This window comes from Cariama cristata, unplaced genomic scaffold (assembly GCF_000690535.1).
Source record: "Cariama cristata isolate BGI_N322 unplaced genomic scaffold, ASM69053v1 scaffold3614, whole genome shotgun sequence".
Taxonomy (NCBI): domain Eukaryota; kingdom Metazoa; phylum Chordata; class Aves; order Cariamiformes; family Cariamidae; genus Cariama; species Cariama cristata.
This window is the reverse complement of record NW_009612218.1, coordinates 39,464-58,280: the sequence shown is the minus strand read 5'-3', so window position 1 is coordinate 58,280 and position 18,817 is coordinate 39,464. Positions and strand designations below refer to the sequence as shown.

General features: G+C 41.7%; 1 protein-coding gene across 1 annotated transcript in view; it reads left to right on the top strand.

Annotated features, from left to right (window-relative positions):
* Positions 1-18,817, top strand: part of LOC104160406 (protocadherin-15-like) — a gene marked incomplete at both ends in the record, with an annotated part of 110,959 nt that overhangs the window by 52,870 nt on the left and 39,272 nt on the right. Inside the window, 2 exons of the mRNA XM_009698519.1 lie at positions 3,073-3,181; positions 10,409-10,521. Of these exons, the coding sequence (XP_009696821.1) occupies positions 3,073-3,181; positions 10,409-10,521 (222 nt within the window). The remainder of the gene's footprint in view (positions 1-3,072; positions 3,182-10,408; positions 10,522-18,817) is intronic.

Below are 18,817 nucleotides of genomic sequence, written 5' to 3'. Positions count from 1 at the left end.
TCAACACTGCCCCCCAACTTGAGGTCAGCTGCAAAGTGACTGAGGATGCTCTCGATCCCCTTGTCCAGATCGTCGATAAATATATTAAACAGAACAGATATTAAACATTTTGTAATGTTTACCCGCTCTACGGGGCTGTAAGTAGACTCTACCTCCCCCTCTGAAGTCAGGAGCCACCTTCTAGCTGTATGTGACTGTGTCCTCTCTCTCAAATTGCTGAGCAAAGCCTCATCTTTTCTCTGAACCTCCTGGTGAGGATGGCAGTAGGTATTGTATTGTTGTGGTCTGCTGGTCTCTAGGAACAACTGTTAGCCATGATATGTGGAACAGTTGTGGGGGGCAGGCCTGGGGCCCGTCCCAGCGAGGTGGGCTCCGGGGAACTGCCTCAGGCCCCGTGAGCCCTGACAGCTTTGCTGCCGAGCAGCCCCCTGCCAGCGGGCCCCGGGGGATGTTGTGAGCACCTGTCTGTGCCTTTTGCATTTTAAAGTGCTCAAGAAAGAAAGAAATATCCCTCTGTAATAATCATAGTTATTACTGCTATTGATCAAAGCGTGTTTTGACTACAAATTTTTAAAATAATTATTTCTCATAAAAAGTATACCTACACCTTCTGAAATGATCCTACATGTGCTTTTACAAATTTATTAACATACTTAATGGCTGCTTCTTTGTGCAGTTATGTTTTCATAGTGCTAATTTAAGTTTAAACGAAAGAGATACTTACATTATCTATGGATTATTAAAACAACGTGCAAGTACCTTTAGCTTTGCTTCAAGGCACATCAGCCTATTTAATTCAAAACAGCTTTAAATTATCCCTAAACATTTCTGTGGATTGCAACCGATCTTATTGCATGATATCTTCTGGTTTATGAGCAGCCCATTTCAGGATGTGTACAGTGCTAAGAAAAACAACTTAGATGGAATAAAAAATTGATGGATTTTGTGTTGCATTCTTAGTTTTCTTACACTTCATTTTTGGATACAACTTGCTCCTACTCAATTAACTGCTTTGGTTCTGAGGAGTCAGTGTAATGGTGGCAGCGTGGGATAAAATATCTGTTGTTCAAGTAGAACTTGTTTAGTTTCAAATGCAGTTATTCCAAATGCTGCTCTCGAGAGTCTCCTTGAATTAGAACGTAAAGCACGTGTCCTTGCTGTCTGAGTTACATATCCAGCAACTATTATTTTAGTCTAGCTTCAGCAGTCGGGTATAGCTGACAGCTCATTATTGACAAGGCTAGATCCATCGCTGTTACTCTAGCATAGACTCGGCTGTTTCAGTTTGGCCTGCAATATTGTAATGGTGAGCTTAAAACCTAGCCAGCCTTAGCAAACGAGACTGGTTTTGTTGTGGGTATATTTTTAACTGTAATGTGGATTTGTCTGAGAGCGCTTTGATTGATCTGTAAATTTAAAAATAGCATTTTAGTCTTGGACAGTTTTATGCATAATCTTATCTCTTAGCATGTAACTTTTATGCAGTCCTGGAGCATTTTAAAAATTCAAACATATGTCAAATATATCTTCTTCTCTCTATGCCTATTTTGAGCTCGTCTTCCTCATTACACTTTTAAGAGTTTAATTTTTTAAAGAGTTGAAAGTGGAAAGAGGCGTGTGACAAGGGACTCGCCTGCTCGTTGAGAACTATCGAAAAAGCCATGAGGAGGTACCAGTCCCGTGGTGGTAGGCAGATGCTCTGCACCCAAAGCCAAGAGCTGTGGCTCTCAGCTACAGGTGGCTACGAGCCCTGGCTCATGGCCCTCAGTAATCTGTCGGAAATGACTTCTGGGTGGGCAAACCGTGGACAGAATAGCTTGTGTTCTTGCAGATGACCATAAGGCTACATATCCAAAATTACAGGAGGGGTTATTAACTCTCTCCTCTTGTAAACTGTCATGCATCCATTCCTGTCTTGGTCTCCTCCTCCTGGCTCTCCTCTTTTCCCTCTAGGTTTATTGACAGGCATCACTAAAGCTCTTGCAGATCTCTTCCAAATCTCAGCAGGAGGATTTCTAAAGGCTGTGCCAAAACTTGCCCAAGTGTGGACTTGTCTCATTCCTATTCCTACGCTAAATCTCAAGTTCCCTCTTGCAGAAGACGGAACGCTAGATCTTTCAAAGCAAAGGCTGCCAGGATTAGTCGTATGTGGGGAAAAAAGGTGTCTGGTTTTTCATAGAGGTTATTAAACATCTTTGCCACGCAAGTGAAAGTTCCAAGAAGGAGATGGAGAAGAGTGTTGCACAGACATTCAGGGAGTAGCTACGTTTCTAGCTGATTGAGCAGCCAAGGTTACTGAAACTGTTCTTTTAGAGTTGGGAACGGCAGCGCTGGTGTTACCACTGGAGACTGTATCTGCATAGGGAAAGTTGAGAAAATATTCAAAGCAACAGCGAGGGCTAAGTGCTATTAGTAGGTAAAGGAATGCTATTAAGTTGGTAGGTAAAGAGACGGGCATACGAATACTGAACAAGATGAAGGCCTGTGAATGCTTTTCCTGGCTTTCTGTTTCCGTGTTCGGCATGCGAGATCACTCCACCTCTGAGTAATGGTGGGAATTATTGCAATGTCCATCCAAACCCTTCAAATGTACGTATCCTTGAAATGTCTGTACCTTGGCTTGAGTTTCTTTTGCAGTATATATTCATGTATCACAGCCACTCTAGCTCCTAATGATTCTCAAATTCAATTTGTTTTTATTTCCTTTTTCAAAGTATTTGCTGTATTTCACTGCTATGATGATATCTGAAATGTCTGGTTCAAGGGACTATTTATAGAAGCTTGGTCACGCGTTTGCTTGAATATTTGTGAGCTTCCTTTTCTTGAAGATACTATTATACTATAAGATGTATTTCAAAGAAAGGAGATCGCTGTAGAAATCCATATGTTGCCTACTTACTTTTGATTTCAAAAGGGACATGTGCTGTAAGTATTCTCTAAAATATGAGGCTTTTTTCTCCTGCAATTTCAGCAAATACCCTTTTCAGTGAGATGTTTTTGTGTTAAACCTAAAGACCTGCCTATTGGCTCTCTAATTTTTCTGTTTCAAATCTGTCTGATTTTTTATTTCAGGCACACGTGAATCCCATCAGTGTCACTCCACCCATACAAGCCATAGATCAGGACCGAAACATCCAGCCTCCTTCCGATCGACCGGGCATCCTCTATTCCATCCTAGTTGGTTGGTGTCTGCTACTCTTGCTATCACTCACAATCAGTCGCTTTATTATGACCAGCTAGAAAAAGATTAACGGGGAGAGTGGAAACCTAATAAAAATTCACATTGTGGTTACTGGGGTGTTTGAAATCATTGTTCTACCTATTTATGTGTAATTGCAATTTAGAGGCTTATTTCAGATGGTTGCATTATTTATTATTATTTATTCAGATTAGATTCAGAATTGTCCGGTTTAGTGAATGGAGCGACACAGCCAGGAAATGGAGAGAGACTTGTCTGTGCATATAGCTCTGCTGCAATGCATTTTTCATTCACGGGTGCAAAGGCACAAGAAGAGGTGCTGAAGAAAGGCAATTAGAGCAGGTTTCATTCCATTCCAAAAGTCCTCTGGCACAGAGCAACTTTAAAGGGTCTTACTGCATCCACCTTTAATTTTGCTGCCTGTGGGCTTGCATGCTTTCCCTTGTAATTTAGTGTTTGTTTAGCTGACTATGCTGTTTTCTAGCCAGAGAGAAATGCAGTTCTAGAAAGAGTTCAGAGAATAGCCACTTTCCTGGGGGATGTCTTGTATTTTGCTATGTCTTTTTTTTTTTTCCTGCTGCTTTCCCATGTTTGGCGTTTGTTTCCAATTGCTTAGCTTGTATGATTTGATAACGGAAGGGCCTAAGGCAGTGGTTTGCGGTTGCAGTCCTCCACCTGTCCTGCTCTTCCCGAAGTAGAGAGTCTGATATTGTAGTAATTTCTGTGTCCTGTGGCTAGCGTGGGAATGGAAAGTTGTGCGTTTTGTGGAATCGCATCTTTTTCATGTTTGCTGCGTTAAGCTGCAGCTACATGACTTTCTCACCCATGGGAGAGGTGGAAGTAAAGATTTTAATGAGCAGATTGTGTAGATTTCCTTGTCATAAAAAAAAAATAAATGCTTATGTATATTATACTTCTGTTGTGAAAGGAGAAAAATAGTAGTTTTGATGGTTTGGCATGTCTGTCATTTTAAGAGCCATCTTAAGAGGATACAAATGAATCGCTACCCTACTGGGTACCATTGCACTGAATGTGCAGGTCCTGAGCTCGATGTGCAAAATGCAGGAGCCTGAACCCGCTCGGTGCCAACAGACTGGATTTGGGGCGTTTCTAGGGCTCTTCTCCCAGGACCATGGTAAGGGACACAGCCGTGGCAGATCAGCCTCAGCACGGCAGACTTGAGCGTCCTCTAAGAAAAGAAATCAGGTTTTTTTGGATAGCTGTGAAGACAAGCTAAATTCCTTCAGACTGTAACTGGATTCAAATGTGGCAGACCAAGGGATGCATTCCTGTCAACTAGTCCTCTTCTAGCAAAACTGTTTTGTAAGGAAGTTTGTAAGTACTTGTAGAGTAAATATACCAGGTGTTTTTATGTTTGAAAATTACCTTGGTCTGTTTATAAATTGGTTTGGCTTATTTATCAGTTCTGCTATTGACAGTTATGCCCTAGTGCAAGATCAGTCCTTTTTTTTTTTGTAAAGTTCTTTGCATAACTTGCAAAGTTCTTCAGGAGTGAACGTATTAAAAATTGTGTTTCACTAACCTGTGATATTTTTAATGTTCGAATGACTGTTTTGACCTTGAAGAAATAATTCAGAAAGATGGATTATAGCGATTTGGTTTGATTAGGGGGATTTTTCAATGGAAAGGCTATCTCTTTCTTTTTTTTCCTCCCCCCTTCCCCCTTGCCCCCAGTCTTCAAAGGGTTTCTTTTTAGATTTTAAGTCTGTCTTCATCTTTGCCAGTAGGCAGTGCTATTTGTATTTTAGCCTTTACCTCAGAAAATGTTAAATAGTTTCACGGGAAATAGGTCTTGCGGGTATTTCTTGTTATATGGATTTTTCTCTTGCTTTAGATCTAAATGCAGTTCTTTATATCTTTGGATATGTTTCGGGGTTTTTTCAAACACTGGAAGGTCTGAACTATGCCCATAGAATGAGAGAATAAGCTACTTATCGCGTATGAGAATAATTTTGGATTTTATTTGATTTGCCTGAGTTCTAATTTGATTCTTCTTTTACCCTGCTTTCTTCCTCCTACTGCACACCTGTACAAGTCCAGTCCTGGCATGTGCTTTGGGCACTATGGGTGTTATGTATGAAATCCGTGCATCTTTCTCAGTGCCTTTAGGATCCACTGTTAAGACATGTTTCTTTTAACGAAACCCCGCATCACTGCAGTGATGACTCACTTCTATTCAATGTGGCTTACTAACTTCACCCTTAAGTGCCCATAAAGGTCTCTGCCTGTCATGATTTCAAGCTAACTAGCCGTTCAGATAAATGCTTCAGTGCTGCTTTTGCCAAATCTAGCCATCTTTCCCATGAGGAGGGTATGAGTGAACCTCTCCGGTGCCAACAACAAGAGGTTCCCCTGCAGTTCATTGGAAAGGAGTTAGGCTCACTCAATGAGGTAACGATAAATGCCTGTGGAAGTCTTGTTACACATTCATGTGAGCATAGCACTGCTGCAGACAAACGTAACTTGAGGGTAAGGCACTTGAGAAATGAAGAAATAGCCCAAGTGTGTTACTAGTCCGTTATTTTCTGCTTGCTTTTTCATTCTGACCCCTGAGTGCAATCCTCTCAAAGGATATATCAAGATGTCTGAATGCATTGTTCAAGTAGTTATGGACTGATACTGATAAAATGGTAGAAGATTAGGTCTTAAGTATTCTTGAGGGTCATCCTAAGATTAGAGAACCGGTTACAGCATAATACTGCTGGGATTGTTGTCTTCTATTTAAAGTATTGGCTAAAGTACATGATGAAAGAGCTACCTTCTGAAGTACAGTAAAGTGCTTCAGAGAAGAGGATTGAACTGGGGCCATACTGTAATATTTCATTTCTTATAAAGTGCCCAATATCTTTACATTTGGAAACTTGATATTTGGAAATTTTTTCATGCGCTAATTTTTCCAATCCTTGACTTTCAGGAATGTTAATGTATTTGGATCGTTGCAATAGACCTACATATAGTGTCTGGTGTAAGCAAGTGTGTAAGCAAGCCCCTTCCCTTTGTGTATAGTGTGTGTGCATTAAAAAGGGGGTTCAAACCAACTCACCTTCTCTCATCTGCAGTGTCTCTCTATTTTTTTCTTTAGTGCTAACTGTATCGCAGCCCTGTGCTACTCTTCTATTTGCTGCTCAGCCCTGTTTAAAGGTTTTCCCTTAGCTATTTTTACTAGTAATTTTAAGGCTTTCTTTTTGCTGGGGCTGCTCCTTGGGAAAAGTCAATGTTTCCTTTAAATCATCAGCTTCTGGTTTTGACCCTGGAACTGTCTCTGTGATTTCTGCTCCCAGTTTTGGACAGCTAAGTGCTCTGTTCGGTGGATATTTAAATGAAGACCCAAAAGAAACCCACAACAACATTTCTAGGGGGTTCTTTCCAGTCCTGTGAGCTCCCTGATGCATTTGCCTGGCAGGCAACATGCCGTGCGAAAACCTTCCTCTGGCACCACGCAAAGCAAACCTCCGAGCACTCTTCACCTTGTAGACATTCCCCTCTGCTGTAAGATCATGCTGTGGTTTAACCCCAGCCGGCAACTCGGCCCCACCCAGCCGCTCGCTCGCTCCCCCCGCCCGGTGGAATGGCAGAGAGGATTGGAAGGGTAAAAAGGAGAAAACTCCTGGGTTGAGATGAAGACAGTTTAATAGGGAAAGCAAAAGCCTCGTGCGCAAGCAAAGCAAACCAAGGAATTCGTTCACTGCTTCCCATGGGCAGGCAGAGGCTCAGCCATCTCCAGGAAAGCCGGGCTCCATCCCGCCTAACGGTGACTTGGGAAGACAAACGCCATCACTCCCTTTTGTCAGTTGGGGTCAGCTGTCCCGGCTGTATCCCCTCCCAACTCCTTGTGCCCCCCCCAGCCTCCTCGTGGGTGGGGTGGGGTGAGAGGCAGAGAAGGCCTTGGCTCTGGGTAAGCCCTGCTCAGCGATAACTAAATCATCCCTGGGTTGTCAACGCTGTTTGCAGCACAAATCCAAAACACAGCCCCGTACCAGCGACTAGGAAGGAAATCAACTCTATCCCAGCCAAAACCAGCACAGATCGTCAAGGTAGAAGAGATCATGTTCCCTCCTGGACTGGTCAGCTTGCTGCTTCTGTTGCGTGGGCCAGAAGAGCGTAACCAGAGGTCTGTTGAGCACTCAGTGCACATTTTTGGTGCAGGCTCGTTTCCATGTGCTGAAGTACAGAAAAGAAACCATGTGCCACCCTTCATGTGCTGACCTCCTTTCTCAAGGGTCCTTACAGATCCACCGGTGCGTGCTGCCCCACCACATTTTAATACCCTAGACCTCTCCAAACACGCAGACCAGGTGAATTTCTGGAGGCAGGAGACTCAGAGCTCGTCCATAGAGCTTTAGACCTCTCTGCTTTTCCTGGGTTACATCTTCTTGCAGGTAGGACTCGTGAGAGACTGGCATTGTTGGGGTGGTGTGAACACTTCTCCAGCCGGTAATGCTTGTCCGTAATATGCAGGTGACACGTTTTGAAGGCACATAGTTACAGTTGCAGTAGGAAATTCCTCATTTGTGGAAGCAGATCAGGCAACAATGTGAACTGAGGGTTGCTCTGCTCTGTCAAAATACAAATATTTTTACGAATGCAGAAGCAGATATTTCTGTTCCTGGGAAACTTAGCTTTCAGAATTTAAGGTTTGGAGTTTGGACCCTTCGTGTGGTAGGCAGCAGCAGAGCAGGCATCATCATTTGGAATTCAGGCAATCCAGCTCTATTATACTCTAATTTTTACTTTCCTGAGCATCCTCCTTGCTGTCTTTTCCTTCTGTATCTGGTTTCAGTTTTTTTTTTCCCCTTGCATTCTTTCTTGGCATCCTTAGACAATACTAGCTTCATGTTCCCTGTAGTAGATCACTTTGTGCCTCTTACAGCCGTCTCTCTCCTCCCCTATGTATTTGTTCCCTTTCAGGGAACCTCCTGTTTTCTACTTTTGCAGTGCTTTTGCATTTGGTCCTTCCTTAATCTCTTAATTTTTCTTAGCTTCAGCACCAGCCCTTGTGATGTACAGCCTCCTAAGGCTACAGCAATCTGTTATCTGCCAAAAACTTGGAGGTCCTGATGGATGCCTAGTGCTCTTAAAAAATTAGATCAGTTAATTAGGACCTGAAATTAAAAGGCAAGGCGGGGGGACACAGGACTAGAGCTAGAAACTCTGCGTTTATGTTGGCGCTGTAATAGAAAAAATGATCCATAGTGGTTCTTCCTGTTAACTACTCTCCGGGTCTATGGCATACATGTATACAGAGATAGTCACGGAATAGGTACACACTATATATCTAGCAAATGGTTGTCATGTGATAAGTTGCAAATTAAATTATTGTGCATGAGTTTGGACAGTAATCTGTCTCCTGGGATAGCTACTGGCTTTCTAAAAGCAGTTTCTAATAATTCCACTTGAAAGGTGAATAAATAACAGCATCATTTATCAGAAAAGTGGTCTTTTTTTTTGGTGTTGAATCTTATGCCCTGTTGGACTGGATTGAGGATTTGGCACGGTGATATTTGTCCTGCTCTCATGGCTGCTTTAAGATACCGTAACTTATGGGCTCAGAGACTTACTGGGGCATTTATACTATCAGCCAGGAGTGCTTTCTGTCTCTTAGCTGCTACACTCCTAGACCTAAAATGACTCGAGATCTTAGACTTGTCATCAGTATTTTGGTGTCTTCGGATACTTTTATTAAAACTGATAAGCTGCGAGATGCCAGAGTTCATGCTGTTTCTTAACATTTTGGCTTTCTGAGCCCTGCTCTGTTCAGATTTGTACTCTTACATCTCTCCAGCTGCTGGTCAGGCTGGCTCAGGGAAACTCAGATGGTTAAACCGAGACAGGCTAGGATGAGACACAGAGACTGGAGAAGGCGGACACAGTTTTCTGCCACGCAGACAAGGAGAGAACATCCCTTTGTCTTTTAAAAAAAAAAAGTTATAGCCTCTCTTCCCTGATAGGTAAGAGACTGTTTCTGAACAGTATCCTGTATGCTTATTGCTTCATCCTGCCCTGGCAATTAATGCTCCGCTCTTGCTACTTTTTTGCATAGTTTCTTTGAGAATGATGTGGCTCAAAATCACTGCAGCATGATTCTTACCTCCTCCTGTGTCAGGCTATGCTGCCAGAGCCTTTTGGCTGGAGCGCAGTACCACGGGAACGTTCTGGGGCTGCAGCTGCCTTGCTGGGCAGCCTAGGGGCCAGGCACAGCAAGGTCGTGGCTGTCTCCATCCTTTGCATAGCCCTTGCTGAACCTCCATGAGTTTGCAAATCTGTTCAGGCTCTGATTTGCCTCTGTTTTATTTGGGTTGGAGATTATCCTGGAAATTCACAGCCATGAAGAGGCTATTTACTGCTGACAGTAAATGGAAACTGTTAGATGAGGTTTCATCTGGTGCTTCCTCCCTGATGAGAAACTTCTTTTCTATAGAAGAAGGATTTCTGAAATAACGTATCTGTTGTTATTACTTGCGTATATGTGTTAATAATGCATCAAAGAGCTTGCCCATAGGTGCAACAGAGGGCTGCAAGACCTAAGGTATTTAAAATGTGCATTTTAAATTGCGAATGTCAGGGTATCACCTGTAAGCAATAACATGGCTGTCTTGAACTTAGTGGTAACAGCCTTGTCACATCACCTCGTTGTGTATTTTCTTTGTTTAAATATGTGCACTCAAAAAATGGTTCGTAGAGTTCTTTGTTTTGTGACTCATGTCAGCGCGTGTCCAGTGATACCTCAGGGGAGATGTCCTTCAAAGCTGGAGAGAGAAAATCTCAGTGGTACGTGTTCAGCAAGTTGGGTTGCAGGAATGGGGTGGATAGAAGTGGAGGGTGATTTGCAGTGGAAGCTCATTTCTCCATATGTCCTCTTACCTGATTAGATTCATACAGATCTCCTGTAAGCTGAGAAGCAGAATTTCTGCCAGCTGCAGGGGTGTTTGGGCTCTTGTTGTTTTCAAGTACTTGGGGATTCCCGGTTCAGAAGAATCTTCATGGTTAGGGAGAGTAAGGAAATAATGATAATATTAAATGCATAGTGTTAGTCGTGTCCTTAAACCCCATGTACACATGATGCAGTATTTTATCCTTACAATAGCAGGATTAGATTTTGTTCCTTTTCACTAATAAGTAAATAAATATATTGTGTAACTAAATCTTTCAGAAGCAGCATTTGTTCAAACCTCAATGTCTCTTTTACAGGTACTCCTGAGGATTATCCACAGTATTTCCATATGAACCTCACAACAGCTGTACTGACACTCCTAAAGCCAATAAATAGGGATTTACACCAGAAGTTTGACTTGGTTATTAAGGTAATTTTGGCTGAATTCATATTTCCATATGGTCTTGAAAACTGCTTAGTAACAAAAAGCTCTAGAGGAAATGTGGAGTGGGCTTGCTTGACTTCCCTGCGTTTTTCGTTTTTCTTTTTTTAGCCTAGCAGGCATCATTTAGCACAATCACTGGGAAGAAGGGTGTGAAGTATTTTTGGAAAGGGAATGAATTATGGTAGATTTCTAACGTTTCATGTTATGTTGATATTGTATGAACGTTTGCTTTTTACAAACTTAGTTGTCCTGAGAATGCGTTTGTTTTATATTTCACATTTTTTCTAGTTCACAAGCCATGCTAGAGAACCATATACATTCAAATAATTGTCTGAGTACTGAATATTGGGAGCAAGGAGAACGAAAAATCATCTCCACATCTTGTAACAATTTTTGCATTGTTTTTTGTTTTGGAGTGGATTTTTTTTGGTTGGGATTTTTTGGTTTGTGGTTGTGTGTTTTTTTTTGTTCAGGGATGATTTAAAAAAAAGGAACCTTACTCCAGAGCTCTGATGATACTGAATAAAAAGAGGGCTTCTGAAACGTAATCAGTGCCAATCTCGTTCAGCTCCTATTGCTGGGAAAAGGCATAGAACCACTTCTGTGGGGTTGGTCTTTTCAAGTCCCACCATTGATGATGGCTTCATCCTCTTTTGTACATAGTTTCACAGTCTGACTCGGTAACAGACTACAGTTCTTAACTGAGCCAAGTGACCCAGGCATGTATCGGTTAGTTGTGAAAAGTGTGTCTTTACAGAAAATCTCAAAATGTATCTTTGGTTACTGAGTCCCAGTTTTTCAAGTATAAAATATTTTTAGTGTTTGGTGCTTACTTTGTCAATTTGAGGATTAAGAGGAAAAGAATAGGAGGTGATGATATCAATATTTAATTGCTAAACTTCTTAAATGTAGTAGACTATTAATTTTACTTTCAGCAAAATTGTACAAAGCCGTAAGCTTTGCTGCAAGTGAGATTTGTGTGAACGAACTCCAAAAGTTGGTTCAGTAAAGAGAGTCTGTAACGCGAATAGGGCAGAATTACATTTGGTTCTTTTGGAGACAGTCTGGAGTTGTTCCTAAAGCTGTTGTCTAATGACACAGAAAGTTGTGTAGGTTTTGCTATATTTATTGGTAAGTAGAGGAGTAAATAAAAGAGAAGGGAATCGCAGTAAGTCTGTTTTACAGTAGAAAATCACCTGTGTATTTATCACTGTATTTCATGTAGAATAAAAAGCGGGCTTTCCAAACTACAGTGTGTTTTGACACAGGGATGTCCTAAAGCTCTTGCTGTTCATTAGTATTATTTAATCTGTTTCTAAATACAAAGATTGCACTGGTATGGTAAGAATTATTTGTTTGCCTCTGCTACCCCCCTAATTTTTTGGGAGGTGTTAAATGGTGGCATTGGCAGCAGGCAGTCCCCTTGGCAAGAGCAGCTCGTCCCACACCCACCTGTGAACCTCTTTGAAATCACGTGCCACAGTTCTGCTAGCTCCCAGCCTCCATGCTTTTGGCTTGTCGTGCAGTCAGACCAAAACACTTGCTATTCCCCAGGGAAAATCTGGCCAGGATTTTGTTGTGTTTTTTTTTTTTTTTTCCCCTTCGTAGCAGAAGCAAAACTCAGTCTTTAAGTCAAGGGGCGGGGGGGGGGGAAGGAAAAATCCACACTTCTGCTCTTGAAATAAAGTGGGATGAAGGACCATTCACAAATGCTGTGTGACAGAGCGACCTGGGTCCCCAGCTGTGTCTGTGCATGGCCGTGCAAAAGCTGACTGTGGCTAGTACCTGTGTAACTTGCAGGAATTCTTTTTTTCATACTGACCCTGAGCATTTATTAAGCGCAGGAGAGTTAGGGACAGATTTGCAGGCTCCCTCTGTGCATCTCAGAGAGGGCAGCAGTTTCTCTGGGAAGGTGGTAATAAGTTTATTAATATAGAGATCCTTTCTGTGTCTTCTGAGGAATACAACTGTGAGTCTAGTAAGACAGAAGATGAAACAAAATTGCAGCTTATAGGAGTTTTGAGTAACTCGGCACCTTTTTAAATCCTTATGTTCATTTCCTACCTCAGTGGATTATGTATGCATCAAACTGCAGAGCTTGTATATGCTTAGACTGAAATAAGTTGTGATTGAATTCTTTTATAATAATCTATTTTTGAGCGTATTTCCTGTTGTGGAGTTCTACTGTCACTGGGACAGATAAAGAAACTTGAGTGGATTAACGTCTCGATAAATATGCTATAAAGTTATGGGTTAAAGCCCTGTAGCACTTTGTTTGGTTTCATTGTTGTTGTCAAAATTGAGCAGCCGTGTACAGTAGCACAATACATCAATTAAAAAAAATCAATTACACTGGTCTGGTACCACATTCTGTGGGCTAAAATAGCAAGCTCTGTTGTTAATGGAAATGTTTATAGGCATTATTAGGCTCATATTGCTGTGTTATATGTGCAGTCAAGGGGATAATAAGGAAAATTATCAGTCTGTAAGAATGATAATAAGCCACCTGCTAGAATAATGAAAGTTTTGGTGCTGTGTTGTTCAGGGACCTTTTGAACTGGTATAATGTCTCAGGCTTGTACTGAATCAAATCTTCGGATTCTTGTGTTGCACGTTGTCAAGTTTGCCTTTCCCGCGGTGTTGAAGTTGTTGAATCTGATTCTGTTTTATCTGGAGGGGTGCAATGTGTGATGTTTCCCTTTAAACAGAAAATGTGCTATTTTTGCAGGACTCACTAAATTTAATCTTTAAAATATTCCCTCTGATACTGGAGATCAGTGTTTTTTTCTGCCAAAATATTATGGAGAACAGTGAAATGGAAAAGGTGGTTAAGTCAACACATGAATATTAGAATGCGTGAAGTAAGGCGAGCAGGAAATCAGTGCGCTCATCTGTGATCTAAAAACTGCATTGCTGATAAACATTGAAATCTGAAATAGGTAGACATTGGAAAAAGCTAAATTTCTGAATAAGACGTGCTGACTTTCAGCCTTCTTGCTTATCTCCAGAAGATATTTGATGATAAGCAAGGAGGCAAACTTGTTGGCCCTCCTAGAGAAGCTCCTGTCGCTTCCATTCCCTGCAAAGCAACAGGGGCTTTTACAAAAGGACATGCATTTTTTTGTGTGTGTGTCCCATGGGAATTTCCATATGACAGCTGCCAGGCTGTCACGATAAGCACGTGGCTTTAAACCTTTAAACTGAAAGGGCTTTCCAGTGTGGTTAATACTGCAACTAAAAATATAGTCTGTATGGGACCTAAAATATGAAAGGCTGTGAACATTATGAATCATGTTTTTTACTTACTGTTGCTTCTGTTATGAAAGATTGTTCCTGAGATGCAAAAATACACTCCATAATACTAATTTATTTTTTAAAAAAAATCCATTACTGCTTTTGGAGTAAGTTTTATTTATAAAGACATATGTGTGTCCTTTGAAGATTTATGTCCATAAAGACAGGGATTTGGATGTCTCTTTGGAGAGCCGACAATTTGGAAAGAGCACAGTCTCCTCCGGAGCAGACAGTCCTGCTTTACAGAAGGTAGTTGCTGGAGAAATCAAGCCAAAGCTACGGTGAGAGGCAGCCCACTTCCAGCAACCTCAAAGGCTAAAAATTAATTACATCTTTGATCGGCAGCCTTGCTGAAACATCTCCTGAGATTCTCAGTAAAATAATGTACCTATTAAAACTACATTTCCTTAGCATTGTCATGACGGGAGCTATCTTTCTCCTGGAGGACAATGACTTGTAACAGGAAGGCATGTAATCTCTTTAGTCCTCAGCAGAGTTAACTTCACCTCTTTGCTTGTAGAAGGGGATATAGCTGCTTGAAGAAAATGGCAGCAGCTCTGCTCGCCTTTCTGGAAAAAAACATTGCACTATAGACATGAGACTATGTTCTTGTTACTAGCTCTAAAAAGTGTCAGTGAGGTTTAAAGTCTTTTTTTTTTTTTTTTTTTGAAGCATGTATCTCATGAAACAAATAGGAGAATTAATCAAATTGATGCACTTTGATCCTTTCCCATTTGAACATTGGTTATTTATCAGTCAGACAAAATCTAGCCTGACAGTTCTATTAAAATCAATTTGCAAAGTGGATGAACTACTGAAGGCTAGATGTGCTTACGTAGTCAACGAAATACTAATAAATGAAAATGCTACAGTACAGAGGAATTTACCGCACCTGTAAGACACCAGATTTTGATAAAATTACTCATGCTGAGTGGTAATTTAGTTCATAGGGACTCGCGTGACTTTCACAGTAGGCTGAGGCTGAGGAGCTGTACTACTACAAGGGCTCCCAGTCCGGCCCGAGGAACATGTATGTGGAAATTTGGGGGAGAAATTGTCACTAGCAAACCATAATGAGTTTTTGCTTTATAAAATACTTTAAAACCATCGTGACTTCTAGATTATTTCAGTGTCTTGTAAAGCAAAAAGTGGTCCTCCTCTGCATAAACAAATAGCCATGCTTTTTACTATGATTACAGAAATTTTGTCAACTGTTAAGACCCAAGGTGGTCCTACTGAAAATATGAATAGTAATACAGAGTTAAGGAGGGAGGGAAAAAGTCGTCTTAGCAACTGTTGGGTAACCAGTTGAGAATATATACCAGAAGTCAACTCTGGTTCTCCAACATATCAATATTGCAGTGGGTTGGTATCCAGCGAGTAAGGAAGAATCAAATGTTTTGTTCATTCAGGATTGCTATGAAAGTTGCAATAGAAAAAAAGACTGGAAGTATTTTGAGGCTAATGAGGTATAGGCATACCTTTTCATGTTATGGTTGTCTCTCTCTAGTCTACGTTACTTATCTAGAAGAATCAATACCTCAAATTTTCTCCAGTGTGAAGAAAATGCGTGTATGTCAGGTTCAAAATCAGGATAGGAATTGTATTTCTCTTGCAAGAATTGATTTTCAATTTTTTAATGGCACGGGGATACTTGTATTAATGACTAAAAATACTTTGAACATTACCACGAGGTGGAAAACCACAAGTATGTTTTGTTAATCTCATGTGGACACCTGCGTACTGGGGAAATTAAATTTATAATGTAGTTTTAGAGTAGGTTTTCATACAACTCATATGGTTAATTCTTATACCAGTCTGTTGTATTTGATTGTATTTGTGCCATTGGGAAATTAAGAAGGATTCATGTAAATTGGACATCTCAATAAAAACTCCAATTAGATTTAAAAAAAAAAAAAAGGGGGGGAGAGGGTAGGTTCCTCAGCTTCAAATAACATTTGTAGCCTGACTTATTAATAAGATTTTTCCTTGGATCTGAGAGTTTTATGGCTCTTGGGGAACAGAGTCTTACAAAAAGAATTGGTTTGTGTCACGGTTGCTTGGGTTTTTTTGGTGCCTTCCCAACAGTGTTGGTAACGGAAGTGTACTTCAACGCCGTGCCGCAACTGTGCAGAATATTTTGAAGGATATCCTTACGGAGTATTTTCTGTATCCTATGTACCTGTCTCATAAATCTGTTATCCCCAGGTGGTGTTTCAGTCAGACTAGCATTAACCTCGTGACAGATAATACCATAGAAACAATTCTATAGTGGGATTGCATTTCCTTGTTGTTTAGGTGGTAACAGAAGGTCAACGCCGTGTGTCAGAGTTGAACAGACTGTTTGAAATTCCAGTGTTAGAAGAAAATTGGTTTGGGGTCCTATTCTGCAAGAAGTGATGTTGAACTTTCCAGCAGTAATACCTACTCTGTTTAGTCTTCAGGCTTGAATCTTTGAATGGAGTGTGATTTCCAGTTTTTAAAAGGCTTCCCCCTGCTGAGTTGCCTGTGAGTGTAACTAGGCACAGGAGGTTTGAGTAAGTCAGTTGTACCTGCATTGAGTACATGTGTAGAGACTGAGCCGGAATATCAACTCGACCAAATTCCATGTTAACGAAGGAAGACTGTGTGTGAAGCTTGGCTACAAATATAAAATACCATCCGCTGGTGCACGCATTTGATTACATGAATACTGTTGTGGTACTGGCATGGCATGAATTATTTGCGTGCCTGTTCTCCTACCCGTCCCAAGAAACTGCCTGGGAGCTGGAAAGGCCACTTTTCCTTTCTCGTGAAGGTGCTTTGGATCAGAGAGATGCTTCCAGTATGTGTATTGGCTATTCCAGTATAGTTAAGCCCTTTGCAATGTGCATGATTTTCCCTGATACGTATCTCAGCAGAAATGACAGAAAGTGATGCTGTCCTCCTGCGCACACTGGAGGTTAATTGGTTTCTCTGTTCCTGTTGGGAACTTCAGTGATCTCTCCTGCCCTTTGCGCTCGAGGCTGTTGAAAGCTTACTGTAGTACATGAGAAGAAGGCAGAGCTTCAGCAACAGTCTCGGGATCAAACTGGGGACAAATATGCACTTTGAAGGCAGAAAGTAAAGTGTATATATGATAGAATCATTTAGGTTGGAAAACACCTTTAAGATCATCGAGTCCAACCGTTAACCTAGCACTGCCAAGCCCACCACTAAACCATGTCCCTAAGCACCACATCTACACGTCTTTTAAATACCCCCAGGGATGGGGACTCCACCACTTCCCTGGGCAGTCTGTTCCAGTGCCTGACGACCCTTTCGGTGAAGAAATTCTTCCTAATAGCCAATGTAAACCTCCCCTGGCGCAATATGAGGCCATGTTTTGTATGATCTATTCATTGAACAAAGACTGGTTTTGTTCAGAGTGGAAGTACAGGGAGACTTGGTGAGAATGTTTTGCCAGCTGCTAGCAGATGCAGAGGGCAAGGCTAAATGGTCAGTTTTACAAAACAGGTAGGTCATTGAGCACAGCACTAGGCTGAGGCCTTTTGCTTTTTAAGAAACTTGGGAATGATCTCAGTAGTTGAAATACTGAAATAAAAATGCTTATTATGATCTCGAGCTATTACAGAATCATAAAATTGCTGAGATTGGCAGGCATCTCTGGAGATGGACCAACACTGCTGCTCAAGTTGAGGTTAGGGTGGGTGTTGAGTATCTGCAAAGCTGGAAACTCTGCTGCCTATCTGGGCAACCTGGTCCAGTGTTTGACTGCGCTCAGATTAAAAGAGTTTCTTCTTATGGTTAAATGCAGTAACTTGTATTTCAGTTTCTTTTTTTTTGCCCAGAACTGGTCCCAACACTCCAGATATGTCTCACCAGTGCTAAGTAGCACTGGACCCACTGACAGTGCTTTTCCTAATGCAGCACAGGTTTACTGCGAGAGCATTTTGCTCGATTCATCCACCGAGGCCCCCATGTCCTGCTTTCAAGTTAGTTGGCCCCTAACTTGTAAGTTATCTCTCTCCGGGTGCAGGACTTGGTATTTTCCTGTTTTTGAACTTCACGAGACTCCCATCTGCCTATTTCGGCAGCCTATCAAGGTCCCTCTGGCAACGCGCCCATCTGGCAAATCGGCCACTTCTCCCAGTTTTGGATCACCTGCAGGCTTGCTAAGGATGCACTTGGTCCCATCAACTGTGTCATTAATAAAGATGTTCAACCGTGGTGGCACCACTATCAACCCCTGGGTACACCTGTATTAAGTGGCCTCTAGCTCAGCTTTGTGCTGTGGGGTTGGACTACTGTGTACCCAGCAATTCAGCCAGTTTTCAACCCACCTTATTGTCCATCTGTCTAGTCAATACTTCACCAGCTGGTTTATGAAATCGTACGGAGACAGTGTCAAAAGCATTATTCATGTCAAGATAACTAATACCCACTGCTCTCCCCATACCCATCAAGCCATTGATCTCATTGTAGAGGCCTGTCTGGGTGGTCAAGCATGAGTTGCCCTGCATAAACCCACGCTGATGACTCCCAACCTCCTCCTTGTCCTTCCTATGTTTGCAAATGGTTCCCAGATCTGTTTGCTCCACCATGACCTTCTCTAGCATTGAGGTGAGGTTGACTGATCTGTAGTTCCCTGGATCTTCCTTCCTGCCTTTCTTGAAGATAGAAGTGACATTTGTTTTCTTCTAGACCTCAGGAACCTTAATTGCCACAAACCTTTCAAATGTAGTGGAGAGGGGCCTTGCAGTGACATTGACCAGCTTCCTTAGCATGTGTGAGTGCATCTCATCAGGTCCTCTGGATTCATGTATGTACAGTTTGTTGAAATATGTCCCTAACCTGATCCTTCTCTGTCTTCCTTGCTCCAGACTTTTCTGTGGATCTCAGGGATAGAGATTACTGGAGGCAGGTCTCCCCTGTAGAGACTGAGAAGATGACGACATTGAGTATGGCAGCCTTTTCCATGTCTCCTGTCACTCTCTCCCACTTGGCA